The sequence below is a fragment of the Pezoporus flaviventris genome, unplaced genomic scaffold (assembly GCF_033815535.1).
Source record: "Pezoporus flaviventris isolate CSIRO_AGI_PZ_B2104156 unplaced genomic scaffold, CSIRO_AGI_Pfla_v1 ptg000007l, whole genome shotgun sequence".
NCBI lineage: Eukaryota > Metazoa > Chordata > Aves > Psittaciformes > Psittacidae > Pezoporus > Pezoporus flaviventris.
The window spans coordinates 40,774,757-40,794,842 of record NW_026892555.1 but is presented as its reverse complement, the minus strand read 5'-3'; the positions used below and the strand labels follow the sequence as shown (position 1 = coordinate 40,794,842).

At 37.5% G+C, this 20,086-nt stretch overlaps 1 protein-coding gene across 10 annotated transcripts in view; it reads right to left on the bottom strand.

Moving 5' to 3' along the window:
* The window catches only part of ST18 (ST18 C2H2C-type zinc finger transcription factor), a 169,438-nt gene that overhangs the window by 32,145 nt on the left and 117,207 nt on the right, over positions 1 to 20,086 (bottom strand). For 9 of the 10 annotated variants that reach the window (XM_061448500.1, XM_061448498.1, XM_061448494.1 and 6 more), the window contains 7 exons: positions 18,339 to 18,532; positions 13,382 to 14,179; positions 10,520 to 10,654; positions 8,684 to 8,774; positions 7,079 to 7,183; positions 5,484 to 5,689; positions 2,088 to 2,299 (listed from right to left, as the gene is read on the bottom strand). In XM_061448500.1, the coding sequence (XP_061304484.1) occupies positions 2,088 to 2,299; positions 5,484 to 5,689; positions 7,079 to 7,183; positions 8,684 to 8,774; positions 10,520 to 10,654; positions 13,382 to 14,179; positions 18,339 to 18,532 (1,741 nt within the window). The remainder of the gene's footprint in view (positions 1 to 2,087; positions 2,300 to 5,483; positions 5,690 to 7,078; positions 7,184 to 8,683; positions 8,775 to 10,519; positions 10,655 to 13,381; positions 14,180 to 18,338; positions 18,533 to 20,086) is intronic. The other variant, XM_061448495.1, reaches the window with a different exon arrangement.

The following is a 20,086-nucleotide window of genomic DNA, read 5'->3' as shown; positions in this document are numbered from 1 at the left end:
CTAGCAGTTAAACATTTACCTTTGTGGCCAATACCAGCCACAAAAAGAAGAAGAAAAAGAAAAAAAAATCAGAAACATCAATAAATAGATAGTAGCCTGTATAAAAAATAGCCTCATTTTGTCCTTCATATTATAAATCAGAAAGCATATTAAGAGAGCCTGATGATTTATTTCCACAATTTTTTGTTTGAATCCTGTATGATAAAGCTAATAGATAGCCAAAACCAAATAAAAAAAATGTTTTGTCTGGTTTTGGCCACTGAATCTGTTTGGGACTTACTTGACTGTGTTCTGGCCAGAAGCTAATTCCGATTCTTCAGTCAGATGTTTTGTAGCACTATGCCCTCCAGAAAGTCTGGCAAAAGTGGAGGCAGGGAGATAGCAAGGTATGCAGGTGATTTTCTTTTAGGCCGGATGCCTAGCTGTGAAAAAGGAGTAAGCTATGTGCCCCAAGTGTCCCTACATATCGTTACGATTATGTTCACTTCTATTCAAACCTTCCCCATGATTTGGCAACTGTAAAGCAGGTACAGAGGAGAAAATCTTTGGGTTATGCCTGGTCCCTTTACTGCTCTTCTCTGGCAAGAAAGGTCTATTGCTGAGGTCAGCCAAAGGCTGCAGCAGCAATTTAATTCAGCCATTGGCATCAGTTTCCATTTCCCTGCTAGAAGCCTCTGCTGAAGACTGGTGGAAGGAGCTTTTTGCAGCAGATATCAGACATGGATCAGTCATCTGAGAAAGGTTCTGTGAGCAACCCTTAGGGCAGATTATGTCTGAATTACAGGGAATGCATGTGGACACACCCTGAAAAGTCTACCCCTTGACATCTCTCAATATTAACCTCAAGATCCAAGACTTCACAAGTAGAAATCAAAGGGGATAACACTCTGCAAAGGTTCAAGGCTTGGAATACCTAACAAGGTGGTGCTCTGATGGTGAAATTAATGGTTCCACTCAAACAATAATTGTCAACCTCTTAGCAATGGTGAATGAAGGCCCAAATAAACTGAGACCGATAACTGGAGAAGCCATCTCTAGCCACACTGAGCTAAAATAGATTAGGTAGAGTGACAATGACTTACAGAGAAATAGGTCATTTGTCTTGTGGAGCACACATAATGACACAGAGTCCCACAGCAGAAGCACACTTCCTACTCTGTGTTTTAACATGTACTCCCCTTTTCACTCCCCAGTGGTTTCTTCTCAAGTTCTTGTAATAGCACCCTCTCATCTACACATAGCTTTAAAAAGTTTCCTTGCAGTGGACAACATGTGACTTTAAAAGTAAAATAATCAACAGTGCTCCCACAACCAGTCAACAGAAGAAAATCTTGCCTGTTTTCATCAGCAATATAATACTATGTAATAACACAGAAAATAAGGCTCATAGCTCACACAGTACCATTTGTAAATCATAAAGATCTGTGAGGAAAGGCAAAGCAGAAACCAAAACATGAAAGCCACACAAACATCTACGATATTAGGCAGCTTTCCATTATGACAGACTTGCCCAAATTATCTATCTCCAAACGCTGTGGGCCTGATTCTCCTTTCTTGCCAGCAGAAAGGAGAATTTTACCAGTCAGTTGTTATTTCCTTCCCTACACCTTGTTAAACTGACATGAACTCCAAACACAACAGACTCGATAGGTGTAATTCTGTTCCATTGCTAGCAAAATATCATTTTAATTAATGACATGATTTTTTTTTTTTTTTTTTAACCAGCCTCCAAATTGATTGCTTATGGCAGGTTTCTGAGGGAGGAAAATTCCCTCTTGAAATAGATCTAACTCATTATCTACCACAGATTGTTGATGGATTTCAAATAACCTTTTTTTCCTCCCACAAAACTCCCCCCTTGTATTTAAGGCTCAATTATGAAAAGAGTTAACAACATAATTCCTGCTATTTATTTATTTTTATCAGAACTGGTCACTGCATTACTAATTTTTTCTCTGTCTCTCTTCAAAAGAGCATGCAAACAGAAGCCTCTTTTTTGGGGAATTAATGCAGTCACTAACATGAAAGACAGTTTATTCGCACAGTTCAGTAGCTAGCACACCCTCCAGGTTCTTGGACTACCCTACCTTGGCAGACAGACTCTGCGGTTTGTTGGAGAGGATCTCTGCTGCTTCCCTGCAGCGGGTGGAAAGGTTCAGGATAGCAGCAGCTGCTGCTATGTGGGTGTCTTCACTACATTGACCGTAGCTATAAGAGTTGGCATGGCAAGGGCTCTGTGTGTGGGCGCTAGCACTAGGCAGTCGATTAGAAAATTTCACTGGATTTGAAAAATGCTTTGCTGTTGAAGAGAGATTTGATTAGCAATCGCACGTATGAGATTTTACCCATTAAATAGTTTTGTTTCTCAGACTACAATTTCATAGCATTAAAATGTTCAAAGAATACATTTAAGACAATACATTTCCTATTGGCAGTAAGGGTTTGCTGTAAAAATGGCTTCAGAAGCACAATAATTTCATTTCTATCTGACAAATACACATTTTTCAACAAAGAACCCAAGACTTTTACGTAGATTTTACTCATTGTTTACCCAGGCACTGAAAGCAATGATGTCCAAGGAAAGACTGAACAAGCCTGAGTGCGTTACCCATCGTGACCTGAAAACAGTGGTGGGCAAATGCAATTGTAAATGTATGCTTATAAAGGATTCCTCTTGGAGCTCTATTGTGTAAAGAAACAACAGTGGCTTGTCCAGTCTTAGCTAAAACAACACTGCTTACCCTACTTAAATAAGTCTGTTATTTAAATAGTTTTGCTTATGTAAGTAAGGAGAACAAGCCCAGATGAACCAGAGCAATCAGATAAGAACATTACCTGTTAGGAATATTCAGTTCTTATTTTGTGGATATTTTTAGGAATTTAAGTCCACACTTTAATAAATTAAAAAATGTATTGACAATTAAGATCCAGAATATTACTGATCTTGGCTCTCTGTCTTATGTTGGCTATTATTTTGAATAATACACAGATTTATTAGGCACAAAGAGATCAGTTGAGAATAAAAAATTAACAGGTGAACAGAGAAGCACTTTCACAGAAGGGGTGTGTGTAGCTCTTTGTTTTCTGCTCTATTGTAAATATTTATTCTAAAACAGGTACGAAGAAGTCTGCTCTATGGATTTTAGATTTTGAGATGTAGCTAACTGTTACAGGAAAAGCTCAGCACCATGGTTTCAGCTTTTAGGAAGCAACAGTCACTTCTTTTGTCTGTAGCTCTCACAGTGTCCTACAAAGATAAACTAAGTAAAATCTAATTTCTCAGCCTACACCCAGATAAAACAAGAACATTTCTGCATGTGGCCATCTGCTCACTCTGTAAAGATCTGAGCCCCAAAGCTCTGGATCCCTTTGGATGTAGAGCTTTAGATGAGTACATTTTAATGCTAAAGACTACACAAGACACTGAAGAACTCATCTATCCTCAAACTTGGGATGCTCTAAAAGAAGTGCTTGTTTGCATGCACTGACTGTAGCTGAATGTCATATTCAGTTGTTCTAAGTACTGGAGGCATTTCACTAGAGCAATACATAAAAGCCTTATGATTCAGTTCTCCCTTTCTCCAGTGCTGCTGTAAAACTGTAGCACAAGCAAGAAGGTCTACATTTTTAGCAGTTACCACATCTAACTTCAAGTTATAATTAAAGAGCAAAAAAAAAAATGCATGTTCCATTATGCACCCTAAAAGATTTAAAAAGTTAAAAAAACAGGCTATGAAAGGTTAATGTTTTGTTAACAAATCAAGTTTGTAATTGCAGAATCCACACAGGACTAATGATGGGCTTTTGGCTAGCTACATATTTACATAGTACGCTAAACCAGACACCACATCATCAGCTTCTTATTGAGGACTTTTGTATATCTGCATAGTTAAAGCACTCACCTGCTCTTTTGCTTTCACCTTTCCATTAAAATAATAGCTGCACACTGCAATCTTTGCAAGAACAACAGGCTGCAAACTTCATCCCTAATATACATTATACATAAATTGCATATGTATGTATTTGCATTTGTATAAAAACATTTCAGTCATTTTTTTCCTTGAAATGAACCTGTGAAATAGTCATACATCTGTGCAAAGAGACAGCTAATAGAGGATATTCAATTTTACAAACAAAATTGGAAAATCTACCACCCAAGAAAGGGGCAATGCACATATTTACTTTCATCTGAACAAGCCTATTTTCCACACCAGATAAATATCTACTTTTCATTTGCAATTCTAAAGAGGGTATTTGCGTATACACGGAAACACATAGATGCCTACAAACATATATGTGTGTGTGTGTGTGTGTGTGTGTGTGTGTGTGTGTGTGTTTTCTTGGACAGATACACTAAGAAATATATAGATATATAAATTTTATAAATATATAAACCATATATAATATTATATTGAATTAGAAGCCTATTGTATTAATTGCATTAATTATATTGTACTAATTATATTAATTATATATACGTATACATAATTTTCTGCTTTTCTGTTCACCTATAAATGTTCTCCTTTGATGGGATAAGTGTGATGCAATTTGGTTTTCCTTTTTGCTTCTCTTTATGAAATTTTTTTGTCATGAACAAAAGAAAAAACAACTAAAGTGTCTTTTGTCACATTGTTTTGGATCTATTTTCTTCTGAACACAAATACAGTGCAATGAAACACTTTTTTCCCATTTCCCTCATGGCAACAGAATCCTTTGTTTCTCTGAACTAAAAAGTGTTTTATAATGGTCAATACAATGACAGAATCTTGCTGAAGTTTCCCATGCAGATAATGAATAACATCTGCAATAAGTATTCAGTGTTCACACCATGGTATCTCATTTGTACAGAGTAGTACCTCAGCAAATTTGTAAGTGATGCAAGCAGAAGAAACTTGGTGACAATTTCATGCATTGAATATGTCTGCAATACAAATATGATGTGGTACAGAAATATGAAATTTTAAAATTAATTCAATCCAGGCCTGGAAGAAATGCAGCCAAGGTGCATGGTCATCTAGGAGAAATAATACCTGTATGGATGCACCTAAAACATATTTGAAATGCCTTTAAAACCTAACTTGGATTTCTTTGTACTACATCTCATTATGTGTTGTGCAGACACATTCCATAGGACACATTCATGGCAGCATCCTATCAATCACATAAAGTTATCACAATTTAGTCAAGGAAGAAGGTATTAGATATGACATAAACTATTTCTTTTTAGTACTTTTTTTCCCTGATAATTGTTTTTAAAATTAACATCAAAAAAGTAAACCTTCTAGTGATGATACTTGCCATTCTAGCATTCTATATTTAACAAACAAGTGATTACATTTAGCATTGTGGCCACAAGTGGTTACATATGATACCTACTGAGATTTTTTGAATTCTAGACATTTGAAAGCAAACCAAACAATGACAACAAAAATGTCATTAAAAGTTTGCCCATTTTCCAAGAGATAATGGATTTTCAAGCTTACATTCAAGGAACTGGGGTGTTTTCCGTCCTTGTGCGGCAGGTGCTGTTGTGCGTTTGCCGAAGACTTGTGCATCAAAGCTGGCATAATCAAATGGTACTTTCCCAAATTTCTCCTGTTCTTTCGCCAGAGTGGCTCTGGAGGAGGTGACTGACTGTGAAGTTCTGTAATTGTACTGAGGTACCTCAGGCTGCTTTGCTAAATTTACCCTGCAGAGAGGAGGAAAAGAATGGATGAGAAAGACAAGAATATCTTTAATTAGCCCTTTCTTGTAAAATAGGATACAGTTGCATCTCAGCATCAGAAAGTGTATTGTTGCATGTAAAACTTAATGGTAGGTGTATATAAGAAACAAATAACGTACATGTGGTGGCTGACCTAGGGGTTAAAGAGTATTTTGACTTTATAAAAGTTCAAAGCTGAGGACATAAAAAAGTCTAGTACACTTTAGTAATAATGTAGGCTACTTACAACAAAGATACTTCTAGATTACTACTACAGCATGGTGTTTCCTTTATTTCTAAAAATTGTCTGTATTTTTACTAGGCAAAGGACTTGTGGATTTATGGATCACCGTTGTTCCCACTTTACTGTGAAGGAGTATGGTATAAATATAACATAAGATGATCCAAAATAATTGCTTCTGTTATTTGGGAGGAACAGATGATAGATGGTGTGTTATTTCATTTAGCTACTGTTCAGTAACTACTTGTCTTTAGTAATTTCCTAAGGACTTTTCATATGTAGAGTTAAGGCACGTGCAGTTGGCAGACACATGGACATAATATTCTGTAATGGCTCTGAAGGAACCATTAGAGCTGATCATGTCAATAATCCACAAATTAAAGTGTCCCTAAATAGACCTGAATATAATAGGTTGTAATGGTTGTGGTGCCAATGATGTGCAAATTATGCATGTCTGTAGGGTCCATATAACTCTCAAACAAAACACAATTGCAATAAAAAATGTTTCCTCTTTTTGATGCCATTATATGAAAAATAAATTAAACTAATTAAACCAATAAACTTAAAATAAAGAAGCTCAAAATATGAATTATTTAATGGTAAGGAAACAGAACGAGCAGAGTTCTCAACCCTTTCAGGTAACATTCTACTTATGGGATCACTGGAAGATACCTCCAAAAAGGATCACAAAATAGATGAAGACTCAGCTGCTAAAAGTTTAGTAAGGTCAAAGCGATCTTTAATCAAGTTTCAGTGGCCACAATATTGTGGTCAAGGAACACTTCTTGAAAATTACTTAAAACATTTCAGCAAGATGAGAAATTTGGTTTGCAAAAGAAAGACATTTGAGAACCATTAAGTAGGCTATGTGTGTTAAAGTAAGATTTAGTACACCAGATTTGATTGTTTTTGAAAAGATTCATGGTCTTTAATGCCAGCCACACGCACAAGAACCAGCAGAAAACTGCTGGTGAATTTTGAGATACAGAAAGTTATTTAGCTTTAGAGAGCTTCATCTTGGAAAACCAAGCTACTTCCTGCAGCTGAAATCTGAAACGGGAAAAAGACTGAGGTCTGATCAACAGAATTTGTGCAGAAATACTTTGGATAGACTAGTTTTTGAGAGTTCCTACCTGTGAGTCTGATCGTGGCACTGCCCAGCTTTTGGAGAATCAAGCTGGCTCTTTTCCTGTGACATTGCCAACTTTTCAGCTGCAGCGATTGGACAACCAGAAAGGCTGTTTAAAAGCAAAGTGAAGAAAAGAAAAAAGAAGGAAAAAAACCCAAACACATGTTAAAATAAAATCTTAAGTAAAGGAAATATGTGCTGTGGAACCCACTGACATTGAACTTTTCTGGTGCCCTGTGTGTCAATGGAAGCTGCTGCTACTGTAGCCCAGATTTGTATGTTTTGCAATCCTTAATGCAAAGGATGTAAAATCTCTATATTTGAGGTGATGTATCTGGAAACTGAATCATGTAGGAGTTTTCTACAGTTTGGCTTTGATGTTTTGTGGCTAGCAAGTCACTGGTAAATTTTTTGATAAATGACATTTACTTTGTCAGCTAAGCCATGCATATAAGCCTCCTGCTGACTAAAAGGAAAGTGAATTTGGGAAAAAAAAATAGGGGTATATGAGCAACTGTTGCCAAATAACACATTTTGCCATTTCAAGTTGTGCTTGCTTTTTTTTTGTATTTGCTTTATTAGATTAGAACGTTTTCTTTTCCTATTCTTGAGTTGCTTATGATACAGCTGATGTGCTGCAAAGATGACAGGAAACACAGTGAAAAAATATTCCTTATTTATTCTTTGATCTGAGTTTGTAATCTCTCTGTTAAAGACTAACTTCTTGTATTAAAGACAGTAACATAATATGATAATCCTTGGTTTTGGTACACTCACACAATAACAGCAGTCAATGAGCATCAAAAAAAAAAGCAAATCCCACAAAAAATCAGTTCAACAAAGAAAGCTGGTTTTGAAATATTTATGTCTCAAGTTTAATTGCAAGACTGACATTATATTTTTCAAGAAGCACTGATGGAATGTTTTAGATTGCTGGCTTCCAGCAGAAAGCTGTACTGACAAGAGTCATGCCAACAGCAGTGGCTTGCTGAAGACAGAGCGTATCGGCTCTCTGCCTCACCTGCAGCCCAGCTGTGGTTCCTCAGCTGCCTGTCTGGAAGGCTTTTCTCAATTTTACTTTATCCTTGCAGGAAGCAAGTTAAACAGGAGTGTTCGAAGTGAGAAGATGACATTCCTGAGGGTAATAAATGGAGGTAGTTTTTAAAACAATTCTAAAATATTCCACTTAAAATTTTCTGTTTTGCTAAAATGCAATGCGTCTTGTTGGGAAGTTCCTGCAAAGGGCTACCATGTATGTGATGCAGAATGAAGAAGTTTTGATTTCCAATCCATTTTCCAGTTGTAGCAATAATAATTTCATTCCTAGCCCTTGTACATGATGATGTTTCACTGTGAAGACTGTGATGAAATTGTAGCTTGAAATCTCATCTGTGAAAAATACTAATGGAATTTATCATCCTCAGTGCTGCAGCCATTTTTTATGCAATGAAATTAAACACGATTATTTGGTTATAAATAATACAGGCTTCCCTTGCATTTCATACGCATTCTGTAGTGTAGTTACACAACATCTAATTCCAAGATGTGCCCATTGGTTTACTCCCCAGAACATGTTATATTTTAAGTGGACAGGAACTTTTCTATCTACCTTCTGTGTGTGTTGCGATTGCTGTTGACATGTCCTCTTCCAGTGCATCCTGGGGTGGGGCACTTTAAAACATTTTCGTGCATGGCAAGAACTAAACAAGAATAAGGGAAGGGAAAAAAAATAATAATAACATGCATCAATTAAAAATACATATATTGAAAAAAATAAACTTTTCTTTGGACTCAGATTCTCAATTCTGCCCCATTTAATCACGAAAGAAAAGGAGAAGCGAAGAACCTACAACACAGCACAGCTGGTGCCTCCAGCACATACCAGTTTAACCCTATATTACTGTAATGTGGCATTCCACATGCATATCATTGTTTCTGGGGACTTTAAAAGAATAAAGGTGGAAGTTAGCAAGGATGTTGCATCATGAAGCTCTTTGCCTTCTGATTTATATACAACTAACACAGACAACTAGAAAAGGAGTGTGATAGATTAGCCCTGGGCCACACAGTCATGCTACATATAGCTGCAGACCCTCTTGCTCAGGACGATGACCTTTCAGATACAGGAGGCTTTTTATGCCTCACAAATGAGAAAGACGATCTGATATGAGTATATCCTGATACCTTCTGATCATCTGAGCTGTGCTGAAACTACTTTATACGAGTTGGTCATGCTCCCAAGCAGCGGCTTATGCTATCAGCTGTGGTTACAACTTCTTGCATGTACATTTCTTATGCCCTTTGGTATGGCTCATCTTTACTAAGACTGAGATGTACAACTGTGTTAAACAGAATAATTTCTTGTATGTCTGCCTTCATGACTTCAGTACTGTGTTACCCCTTTGGGTGCACAGTGCTTCAAAAAAGCTGACTGTTCAGTTGACTGGTTTGTTTTGCTAGAAACAAAATTACAATGTTTTGGGGTTTTTCAATCAGCAGAACACTGATTGGAAGTACAATAATTAACAAAGACCTGTTAATTTTAACTTTTTAGAAAGCTAATGCTGTTAAGTTCTTCCAAATGCAGAAGCCTGTTTAACTCAGCCAGTGTTCCCATAAATACAGTTTACTATCAGATTTAAAAACAGACAGAGCTACACTTAGGGCAAGGACATTGGTAAAGCACAAGTATCCTTTTAATTTGCTGTTATGCATGTCACCACAAAACAAACAAACAAAAAAATCTGACTAACTAGATTGTTTAAACAAATAGTTTCGCATTAGGTTTTGGCTTATTATGCAGCATTTCATTGTATCACATCACAGGATTACACGCACACACAAACCAATGTAATCAGATCAGCACAGTTAAAAATAAGTAGGGAAACAGTCTAGACTGGACAAAAAAAGGGTTAGCACAACACAGTCGTACAGGAGGGACGTGCTGTGGACAGACGCTGGAATGTACTGATGGAAGTAACCTTTTTGAGCTCAATGGTAAGGGGAACACTGGAAATATCTCTGAATAAGCATGCCCAGGCGTATCACTTATTGGCAATGAAAATCAGCAGCTCTAAAACAAGCCCATGATTTCTGTGGGCAAACCTTAGCAAAAGCACGGGCAAGCAAGATCTTGAAGAGCCATGACACTACAGTAAACAGGTCTGCTGGCAGAGTGAAGATAGTTAGACTCTAGTATTCTTCTTCCCAGGCCATCTGAGGAACCTACTGCTGTTTGAAATGCTCTGCTGCTAAGGAGTATTTCAGCTTCACAAGTGTGAGAAGTAGGACTGTAACTAAGGCCTGGACAGCAAAGAAGGGGTGATGTCTTCTCTACAATATCACCCAGAAAAAGTGAGTTTCTTCTCCAGCATGAGCACATACTACCCACAATATGAGGCCAGATCCAGTTGTTAATTCTGGACTGCAGGGTGATGATACTCACTTTCTAGTGGCACTCTAACTTTATGTGGACAGCCTGAGAGACTGCGGTGGTGAGGGTACAGCCCAGTCACGTGCCCTGTGCCATCACATCCTGGGATGGGACATTTGGTTTCTCTCTTTTCGGGCCTGGGTGAATCTGCAGAGAAATCAGATAAAGTTTTTGTTTGGTTTTAGCCGCTGTCTGCACTCAGCTGAGCGACCCTATCAGCGTGATACCCTCTATTTTGTACTTCAGATGTAATTCCTACACAGAGTTTTAACAGAGACATATGTGATTTAAGCATCATTTTAGGTTTTCACAGTGTCTTTTGAACAATGGCTCCCCCCTCCCAATATGCCAGTTATGTGCTAAACTGTAGAGCAGTAGGATTGCAGTGTCATTTATTCCATTCAGTGCCTCAAACAGGACAGAAGCCACAATCCAATAAGCCAGAAAACTTGCATCATCAGCCAACAGCAAGATCTATAAAGGGATAAATAAAAAAAGCAGAAACAATCTTTTACTCTGTTAATGTCAGACTCTGGGAAGCTGGGACAACCAAATAAAAGCTGAGGTATGAAACAAATAAACAAACAAAAAGCATTTCAACCAGAAGCCATTCCTTAAATATCGCAGATCTCTAGGCTGTAGGTTCTTTGTTAGGAAACTGAATACATGCCACTTTACATTTGAGAGGCAAGGCAAGCAGCTCCCTCCGGTACACATGGCAATGTTGCTTTGTGGAGCAGCCCACAATGACAGTGAAAACATGGAGCAGCCGATACCCTTTCAAAGGCGAGGTCTCAGCCCAGCCCCTCAGCTACCACTCTGTAATGGCCACGGTGCATTCCCAATTTTTATTTCAAACACCTAGAATTGTGCAAGAAGCACTGGTCAGAAAGCCTTTATTTGACATCCAATGCAGGATTAAGAGTCTGGGCGAGATAGGAATGAATTCTGGTCCAGAAATTCTCTTGTGAGAAATCTGGAAGAAGTGGCTGCATAAATTGCTGAGGATGGTTTTAGCTCTGTGATTGGCTGCCAACAGCATTCTGCACCAGGGGAGAAAACAGCTGTAGCCAGCACAGAGAGCAGCCTCCTTCAAGCTCATTTTGTTGGACTGTGAGGTAGGACTTGCTCAGAGACAGGATCACCAGAGACAGCTGAGGGTTAAACTTCCTGGCAAGTTTTTAGGTAAAAAAAGAAAGAAAAAAATTAGTAGGGAGGAAAGAAAGTAGTCTAGGCATCAACAGGAGAGTATATGCTTTTTAGAATCACTGCAAATGGAAGTGCTGCAATAGTGGATAGGAACTAAAGAGAGACCCTGAAATACGATTTAAATTTTCCACCACTGATTGGAAAGGTTTATCATTAAAAAATGGAAAAATGTCAACTTAAGCCATGTTCTGCTGATGTAGCACCTAAGAAAGAAAAGCAAGAGCTGAGGGGTTCAGTGGTGGGTATTTTAGAAATAAAGCCTAGTTTACTATGTAAAGTGGAAAAATTATGTGCCTGATGCTACTTTGACTAAAAACATGTGTTGTTTATACAACATGAACAAAGCTGAGTTTGTTCCTACAAGACTGTTACCTCTTAATTCGCTTGCAAACTACATTTAATAATAACATGGCCAGGTTCTGCCATGCTTACCACCGCTGTTCCTTCCTATGTGTGCTGTGAGAAAGTCACATTGACACCAATGTGAACCTGGTGAGCACAGCAGGTCTCAGGATAAGAAGAGGTATCTATAAAATTCCTGCATATATCACAGTCATATGAGCAAATAAAGGTGCATGTACTTTAGCAAGGAGGTAGATTAATACCATGCATGCACAAGTTTAGACATGCTAATGAAAATACTGCTTGAGACAGAAAAATTTGATGCATGCATATTCCTCCCAAATACCACAGGTAATATTTTACAGTTGCAACTCCTAGAAAAACTAGTCAGTTATACACTAAACGCTTTGGATAACAAAACTACTATAATATATGCCATGGCCACAGGGACTACTCTAAAGTAACACTAGAAACAAAAATCATTTATCAAAAGCAGAAATTGCAGCAATTCTGGGGTGACCTCAGTATATTTGAAAGCCCAAAACAAAAAGTCAAAGGACAGATGAATGTAGTCACTACAGCAGAGAGTGTGCTTATAAAGTGACATCTCCCGATGTTCTGTAATTATCCTCAATTGAGGAGTTTCATGCAAGACAGCCTGGTTTACATATCAAACCTAAATCTTTTAAATCTCCATTTCTGGAAGCCTGATAAAGTACCACAAATGGAGCAATGCTCCTACATCTTGGTAGGATGCCACAAACCATCAGAAAAAATGAAGATTTTGTAACTTACTGGTAATTCTGCTGATGGTGAGTGAGACAGAAGAGCATGGCTTGTGCTTTCCTGGCTCAGAAATGCTGGCTGTAGAAAAATGCAGTGTTGATACGTGACGTAGGCTGAACTCAGTAAAAAACATGGCTTAGGAATTAGGTGGTATGTATGGAAGAGGCCAATTTTTCACCCTAACCTTTCCTTAATCATCTTTTAATGCCTTCTCTTTTGGCTGCTGAAATTTAGGAGGTGCCCTATGGAGGAGAAGGCTGAGGAGGAGGAAAAGGAGGAGAAGGAGTGTCAGTGCCAGCTACACAGCCCTTTTAGTACCCATTACTGATCATTTCACATAGTGGTTTGGCAGAAAGCCAAGTACCTACCGTTTAACCAGGTTAGATATAAGGCACTAGTATGAAGGTACATAATTAACAAAATTAGCAGCTAAATTCCAGATTCTTTACTGTTGTTATAAACCCCAGCTCAGAAACCTCTCTCAGTCACAGGATAAATGCTCTAAGCCAGTAAGAACAGCCAAAAATCCTTCCTTACGTTTGTTGCTGTATATCTGTCTCCCACCAATGTCAATAACTTTGGTTTGTCTCCTTTCCCCCGCTAGATGCTCCAGAAGAAACCTATCCAGTTCCTTGTACGTGCTGTGAAACACATGCCCTTGCTCTGCCTGCAGAGCAATTGCTTGTTCTAGCAAACTCAAGTTCCCTTTTGTTTTGTCCAGCTCAACCGACACGTCTGTGGTTTCTGACAGGCACTCGTTGTCGTCTTCTTCACTTTCAGGGAAGGGATTCTGAATTCTCTTCTCGAAAGGATCTGGGTGAGACTCCTGGGATGTTCTTAGCTCTGTTTCTGAGTTACAAAGTGTTTCACAAAGGCCAAATTCTACCTCTTCCTTCTTAATTTCTGGGACTTCCAGGATGTTAGGTTGATTACACTCTACAATATACTTCTGAGTTACATGGAGCTTTACACTAGTTTCTTCTGAGAAATTCGAGGAGCTGTCCCACTCATTGTCCATAATTTCAGAGTTACTTTCATTTTCCTCAGATGAACAGTATTTTGAGTCAGAAATGACAGTCTTTTCCTTTCCTTCAGTTGAGTTAATCATGTAACATTCATCAGTGTCATCACTTTCTGTTTTTAAGGATTGAATGCCACTATCATTTAGATTTTCTCCCACTCTTTGACTAGGTGCATCTTTTGCTAATTTTCCCACTTTCATCAAAGATTTGGCCATGGATTCTTGATAGCTGGAGTAGTTATCTTTTCTTTGACTGGAATTTTCTTGCTCACCCGAATGAGGGGTTTCCTCAGATGATTTTGGAGCACTTTCTTCTGCATGAGAAAAAGGCAAGAGAAAAATAGATAAGGATAACTGCTTTTTGTATCTTGTTGAAGTGATATGAAGATACTTACTTACCAGTCATCATTTCTTTACTCAGAGGTAATGTGAAATGACAGAATTCACACCAAGGCTGCGTTTGAAATGACTGCTTGTAGTATCACGAAAAGCCCTTCTAAGATTATGTCTACTTTATATTATAACTTCAAAGCTATATGAGAAAGAAATACGCTGCTATTTTTCACTGATGTTGAAGACATACATTACCTTTAAAATCATGCACATTCATGCACATTTATATAAGTATGATGTGCCATATATAGATATAAATATACACAATCTATATACTGTATGCATATATACATGCACACACGCACCCCCATTTTAAAATTTCTCTGATCTATTTTCACTTTTCTTTCATCTAAGATTCCCAAATATTTTCTCATAATATATCCTAATTACTTTCCCAGTCACCCCAAATCCCATGAAAGACCTTGATGGAAAAAAAACCTCAGTGCTTCACAAAAGGCAAACTCCTGGTCACCATTGCAGTTGCCACATTAAGTGATAGATCAGGTCATGCACAGGCAAACAGAAATGGTTGTTATGTACAGACTCATAAAGGACTTGTTAAAGACACCACTGAAGTGCATCCTGTCTTTATCAACATCTTTCTTCAGAAGAAAAGCAGCAGCCAGCAGGTAATAGAGGCTGCATATAAGAGAGGCTGTCGGTGAAGAAGACAATACGCCTTTTGTATCTCATTTAATTTTTTATAAACATTTCCTCTGACAAGGACACTCAAAAATACATCTCCATCATCTTCCTTTCTGGCAATTATCTCTCTAAAATCAACACTGGTTTGCCAGGATCAAGTAAATATTGCCATAGTAACTAAAAGCATTTTTGGATGAAGGGAAGAATTTAGTCACAACACTAGCCCCTTCAATAATGCTGATTATAGGGTACATTCTTTTGTTGGGATCTATTCAACATAAACTGAAAAATTTAACATTTTACTTCCTAGAAAGGAGGATGAATAAACAAGCACAGACTATTTCATAAGATGTGCCTGTCCTCTCCTGAATCTGAAGAACTCCAGGTTTAAATAATAAATTAAGCATAGTCTAAAATGCAAATGAAGTTTCTCTCAGTAACACAGTGAGCTATTAAGAGAAAGTGTAAAGGGTTATGATAATTTTAAAGTATTATGAACTGCAGAAAACAAATAAAAAGCATTTTCAGTGAATATGTCCAATTCATTGAACTATTCTCTCAATCCACTTAACTACCCACATGTGTACAATAATGATTTATAGACATTATACCTAATTATGCATATTTGGGCTGTGTTAGAGTGCCTAACAAAAGCTCTAGAAAGCAACAATTACCTCTGTTGCTTAGCTACATAGTTTAAAATATTCCTATTAAGTGCAGATTATTGTGGAGGGGAAAAGGGGGACAAAAATGCACATGTGCACCACAATGCATTTCACTTTACTGCTGCCAAACTGTTAGCATTTTGGGTCATTTCCAGTTTACATAATTGTTTGGTTCAACTGTTTGTTATATGTTAAAAGAAAATATTGATTAATTCTTATTCTTCTTCAGAAAATTGGACTCATGCAGGGAGACGTGGCCTTGTGCACTGTGTACGTAAAGTTATGTTTAAATATAATGTCTGTAAACCTTGGTGTAACTTTTTAGCAGCTGGTCTAGTACCACACACATTGCAGTATTCTGAATAAAGAAAACTGCTGTCTTTTCATGTCTCAGCAAGTAAGAAAGATGATTTGGCTCTATAACCAACTTTAGTCTGATGGGTTTCTATTATTTTCTCTTCTGCCGTTTGGAAAATAACAGAATCCCATCAGTGGGTCATTTGAAAAAGTAAGAAGTTCTAATTGTAAAAGAAATCTCCCACCCTTCCAAAGGAAACAACCCAAACAAAAGTTGGCAACAGTAACAGGTCTTCTCAGTTATCTTTGTGAGGCAAATGCAATATAAATGCACGATAAGAGAGTTTTACTCCTTTAATAATCAGTGATTTTTAAATGCTGTGTTTACAAATTTGTTATTGAACCAGTCTTAATGGTTCAGCTGTCCCAGCTTTGCTTTTCACTTCTACAGGCTGTAAATTTACTTAAAAAATAACCAAAACTCAGCTTGGTTTACAGTTGCATCAATGTACTGGATCAGCATTAACTGATCAACAGACAAGAGTCATGAGTGCATAATAAAATGAGCAATATTACACTGAAAAATTACAAATAAACTCACCTTCCCAGATCAGCTGTATGCTTTAAATGAAATTTGTTTTGTAGCTGGAAAATTACTGCAAAATGGATAAGTTGTATTATCACTGACACAAGCAGGTTTGGAGAAATCTCACTGGTATCAAATAAATCATTTTGAATTCATGTGTCTTTTTAATTTTGACTGAAAGCCTTTGTGCAAACAAGGTTCCCCAACATTTATGTCAATGAATCTGGCCCAACATTTGCCCTTTTTTAAAAACAGAACTAGTTAAATAACTTATATTCATCGGTAAATGGCACAAGTTCTGCCTTTACACTCATCATAGTACCTTTCCTTCACAAAGTTCTTTAAGCTGTGCAGAGGACAGACACGGGATAAAATGAACACATTACTGAGTTCCTGGCTCTGGATGGCCAGGAAGCAGGCTGAATCAATAAAAGAAAAACTAGCTAAAATCTATATATCTAAAAAAATAAAAAAAATATGACGACCACCCCAACACTCCCCCCCCCCAAAAAAAAAAATAAAAGATTTAGTCACCCAAAAGGGGCATTGGGTATCACCTTGTTAATTAATGTTCTGTTTAAAGAAGGAGCTCCCTTCTAGGCTTTCACACTGATGTTGTTCAGACCCCTGAAAAATTTACAAGTGACAACTAAATAAAATCTCAGCAGTATAGAAATGATACACCCACTTATTTCAGTAAAACCAGGATTTGACTCTCTAATTTGAAAGAGAGACTTCTTCTTCTCTGTGTTTTATAATGTTCATATGTATAAAGTTTGTTTTGGGTTGGTTTTAAGGAAATTTTATTTTGAGTGGATAAAGATATAAATCCCTAATCTCAGTTCCTCACAGAATCATTGAACAGCCCAGGGATCTCAAAAGGTCATCTGGCCCAAGCTTTTGTGGGAAAGGGAGCCTAAATGAAATTATTAAGCAGCACATCTTTCCAAAATACTTCCTAAGAAGAAGCTGAGGGGGAAATATATTACCTTTAAACTCCCATAGCAACCAGCAACTGAGAGGAATATAAATTCATTCTGTTTTCATATAATCTGTGATTACTGATTTCCCAGTGCCAGATCACATTGCTTTTATCTTGATATTTGCTATCTACTGGTGACACCTGCCATTAAAACAAACCAGAAGATATTCCACTGATAGCTTCTCACTTGCCTGATTAATGACTTGTGCAGGACATCTTAAACCAATATGTGACAACCAATTTAGTTTGATATTTTTTTGTTCATCTTGAATATATCTGAACATAGAAAGAAAGAGCAATAAATACATACTGTAGTTATAACTTTCTGTCTCCCCATTCTCTTACATATTTTCCATTATACATGTTGTAGAAGTTTCTATAAACTATTGGACATGTTTGGCTTAGCAGAGTAGGAATAAGTATAAAAGTGCTGAGTCTAATAATCGTGTTAAACAGAACACACACAGCAGTCACCCGCATGAAATTGCTTTCCTAAATGTTAAGTCAACGTTTTGCTAAGCAGGGTTTTTTGAGTTTTGTTTGTTTTGTTTTGTTTTTTTCTTCCTAAGAGCTCTAAGTATTCCAGTGAAAATCTGCTCTTCATAAATGTGTTTTTCCAAGTGGTGGGCTGAACCTTGTTCTTTCACAGAGCTAGTGGAGAAGCAGATGTTGCTCCATATCTGACCTGCTGCAGTAGTTGTCTCTGTGTGACCTACAAAGTGTTTACTAGATCCCAGGAGGAGTTATTGTGCAAAATAATCTGAAGTACGATGATTAAGGCTAGACAGAAATGCACCATTCCAACTCTGTTAGAAACCAAATACTTTCCACATACTCTTTGAAAATACTATTCCTTATCTCCCTTCCTGTGGAATTCAGCTTCAAGCAGAGACATACTGCACGACTACCTGGAGTTGAGCTGTTTTCAGGGACACTGATCTCTTCCTGCAAACCAGTCCTGTCTTCATTTTCTTCTTTGCATTCCAAGCTGGGGCTGTAGTGGCGGGGTTTCATTAACAGGGACTTCCTTTTGTTGACGGGAACGCCTGATATCAGTTCTTCGGCTTTTCTCTTCTTAGCCATGGAGCATTTGTAGGCACTGCAATGATCAGTAGCCAGAGATAGAGAAAAAAAGATAGAGAAGTGAAGGGTAAATTGTTTAAAAAGTAGTACCTTGCTCTAGTTTAGTTCTATGTTTAAAAGTTAGGACCTGACAAAATTTTGATTCACTTGCAGATTCAGCAAGTTGTGGTTAGTGGATATTTAATTTTAGCTCATGTACTCGAAATGCAGAGCAAAGGCAAGTGCCTTTGCTTTTCACTGCTGCCAAAATCTGTTTGAGGAAAGCAGAATGAGGAAGAAGACAAAACCAAAAACCACATAACCTAGCATTCTTAATGCTAAATAAGCATAACTTAATCTAAGCCCTGGTCTGGAGTAAAATAAATACATCCAGGAAAGGATGAACAAAACTGTGGCCTGGGTGGATAATCCAGAGAAACAGAAATCCAGTTATACTATAACATCCTGAGCCTTTGGCTCCATTACCTTTACATCAGTATGGATATCAAATCATGCACCTTGAGCTCAACAGCAGAAACCCTGTGTGAAACACTGTCCCTTCAGAACATTTTGCAATATGGGTCCTTCTTTCAATCTCAGTCTCAAGTGCTGATTTCATTTAATGAACACCAGCCATAAACACCCAGTTTAAGCTCTTCTCACATCTCTATATAGACCTGGAAAAAGGCTCCTTCAGAAGACTATTTATCTGACTTAAAACTAGATCTATGTGATAAGCAGGGTGAGCCATCCCCTGGGAAATGCCTTACCCAGTCTAGATGCCTAACTTTCAGATGACTGCCATGAGAAGAGACTGCAGTATTTTGGAGAGGAAGATTTTTAGCAGAGTTTATATACTTTAAGTTCCAATTTAAGATCCATATTTTGATCTGCATATTGATTTTCTTCTACAGATATTTAGCAAAGCCTTTGCTGCCATGCAGCTGATCTGTATGGCATTTAGATGCTGCATCATTCGACACCTCACTAAAGAGGATTGAACTTTCAACTATTTTTTTTTTTTAATAACCTTTTTGTGCGACTTGGCATGATCTCATTGTTCTCTCGCACACAGTATACTAAGAAATTTATGTAGTACAAATAACAGTGCTCATATATCTGTCAGAGATGAAAAAACTACATATATGAATCTGTGTAATCCACTCAGTGGTTTCTCGACCTTAGGCACCCCTGGGGTGTATTACAAATCTACATGATACCCTTAGGTGCTGGATTTTGCATTTTGCTCACTGTCTTAGCTGCAAGATTTGCAAAAAATCCATGTATGCAGAGAACTCCTATTGGTTACACATATTACAAGCTCAACAGCATAAATTAATCCTTCCAAGGTATCTTATGTGCACTGAATTGGCTCAGGTCCTGATTGTTTTGGATGAAAGCATATGACTAACTTGAGCTTTTTGTTAAAAAAAATACCCATTTTTGGCTAAGCACCTTTTTGGCTATCCATCATTGCAAACATGAAGGACATGGAAATATGAACATCTGCATTTTAGGAGGAATGTTAAAATTCTACCATATGCATCTTAAATACTGGATATTCTTGATCTTCTCAAAGCTAAAATGCTGT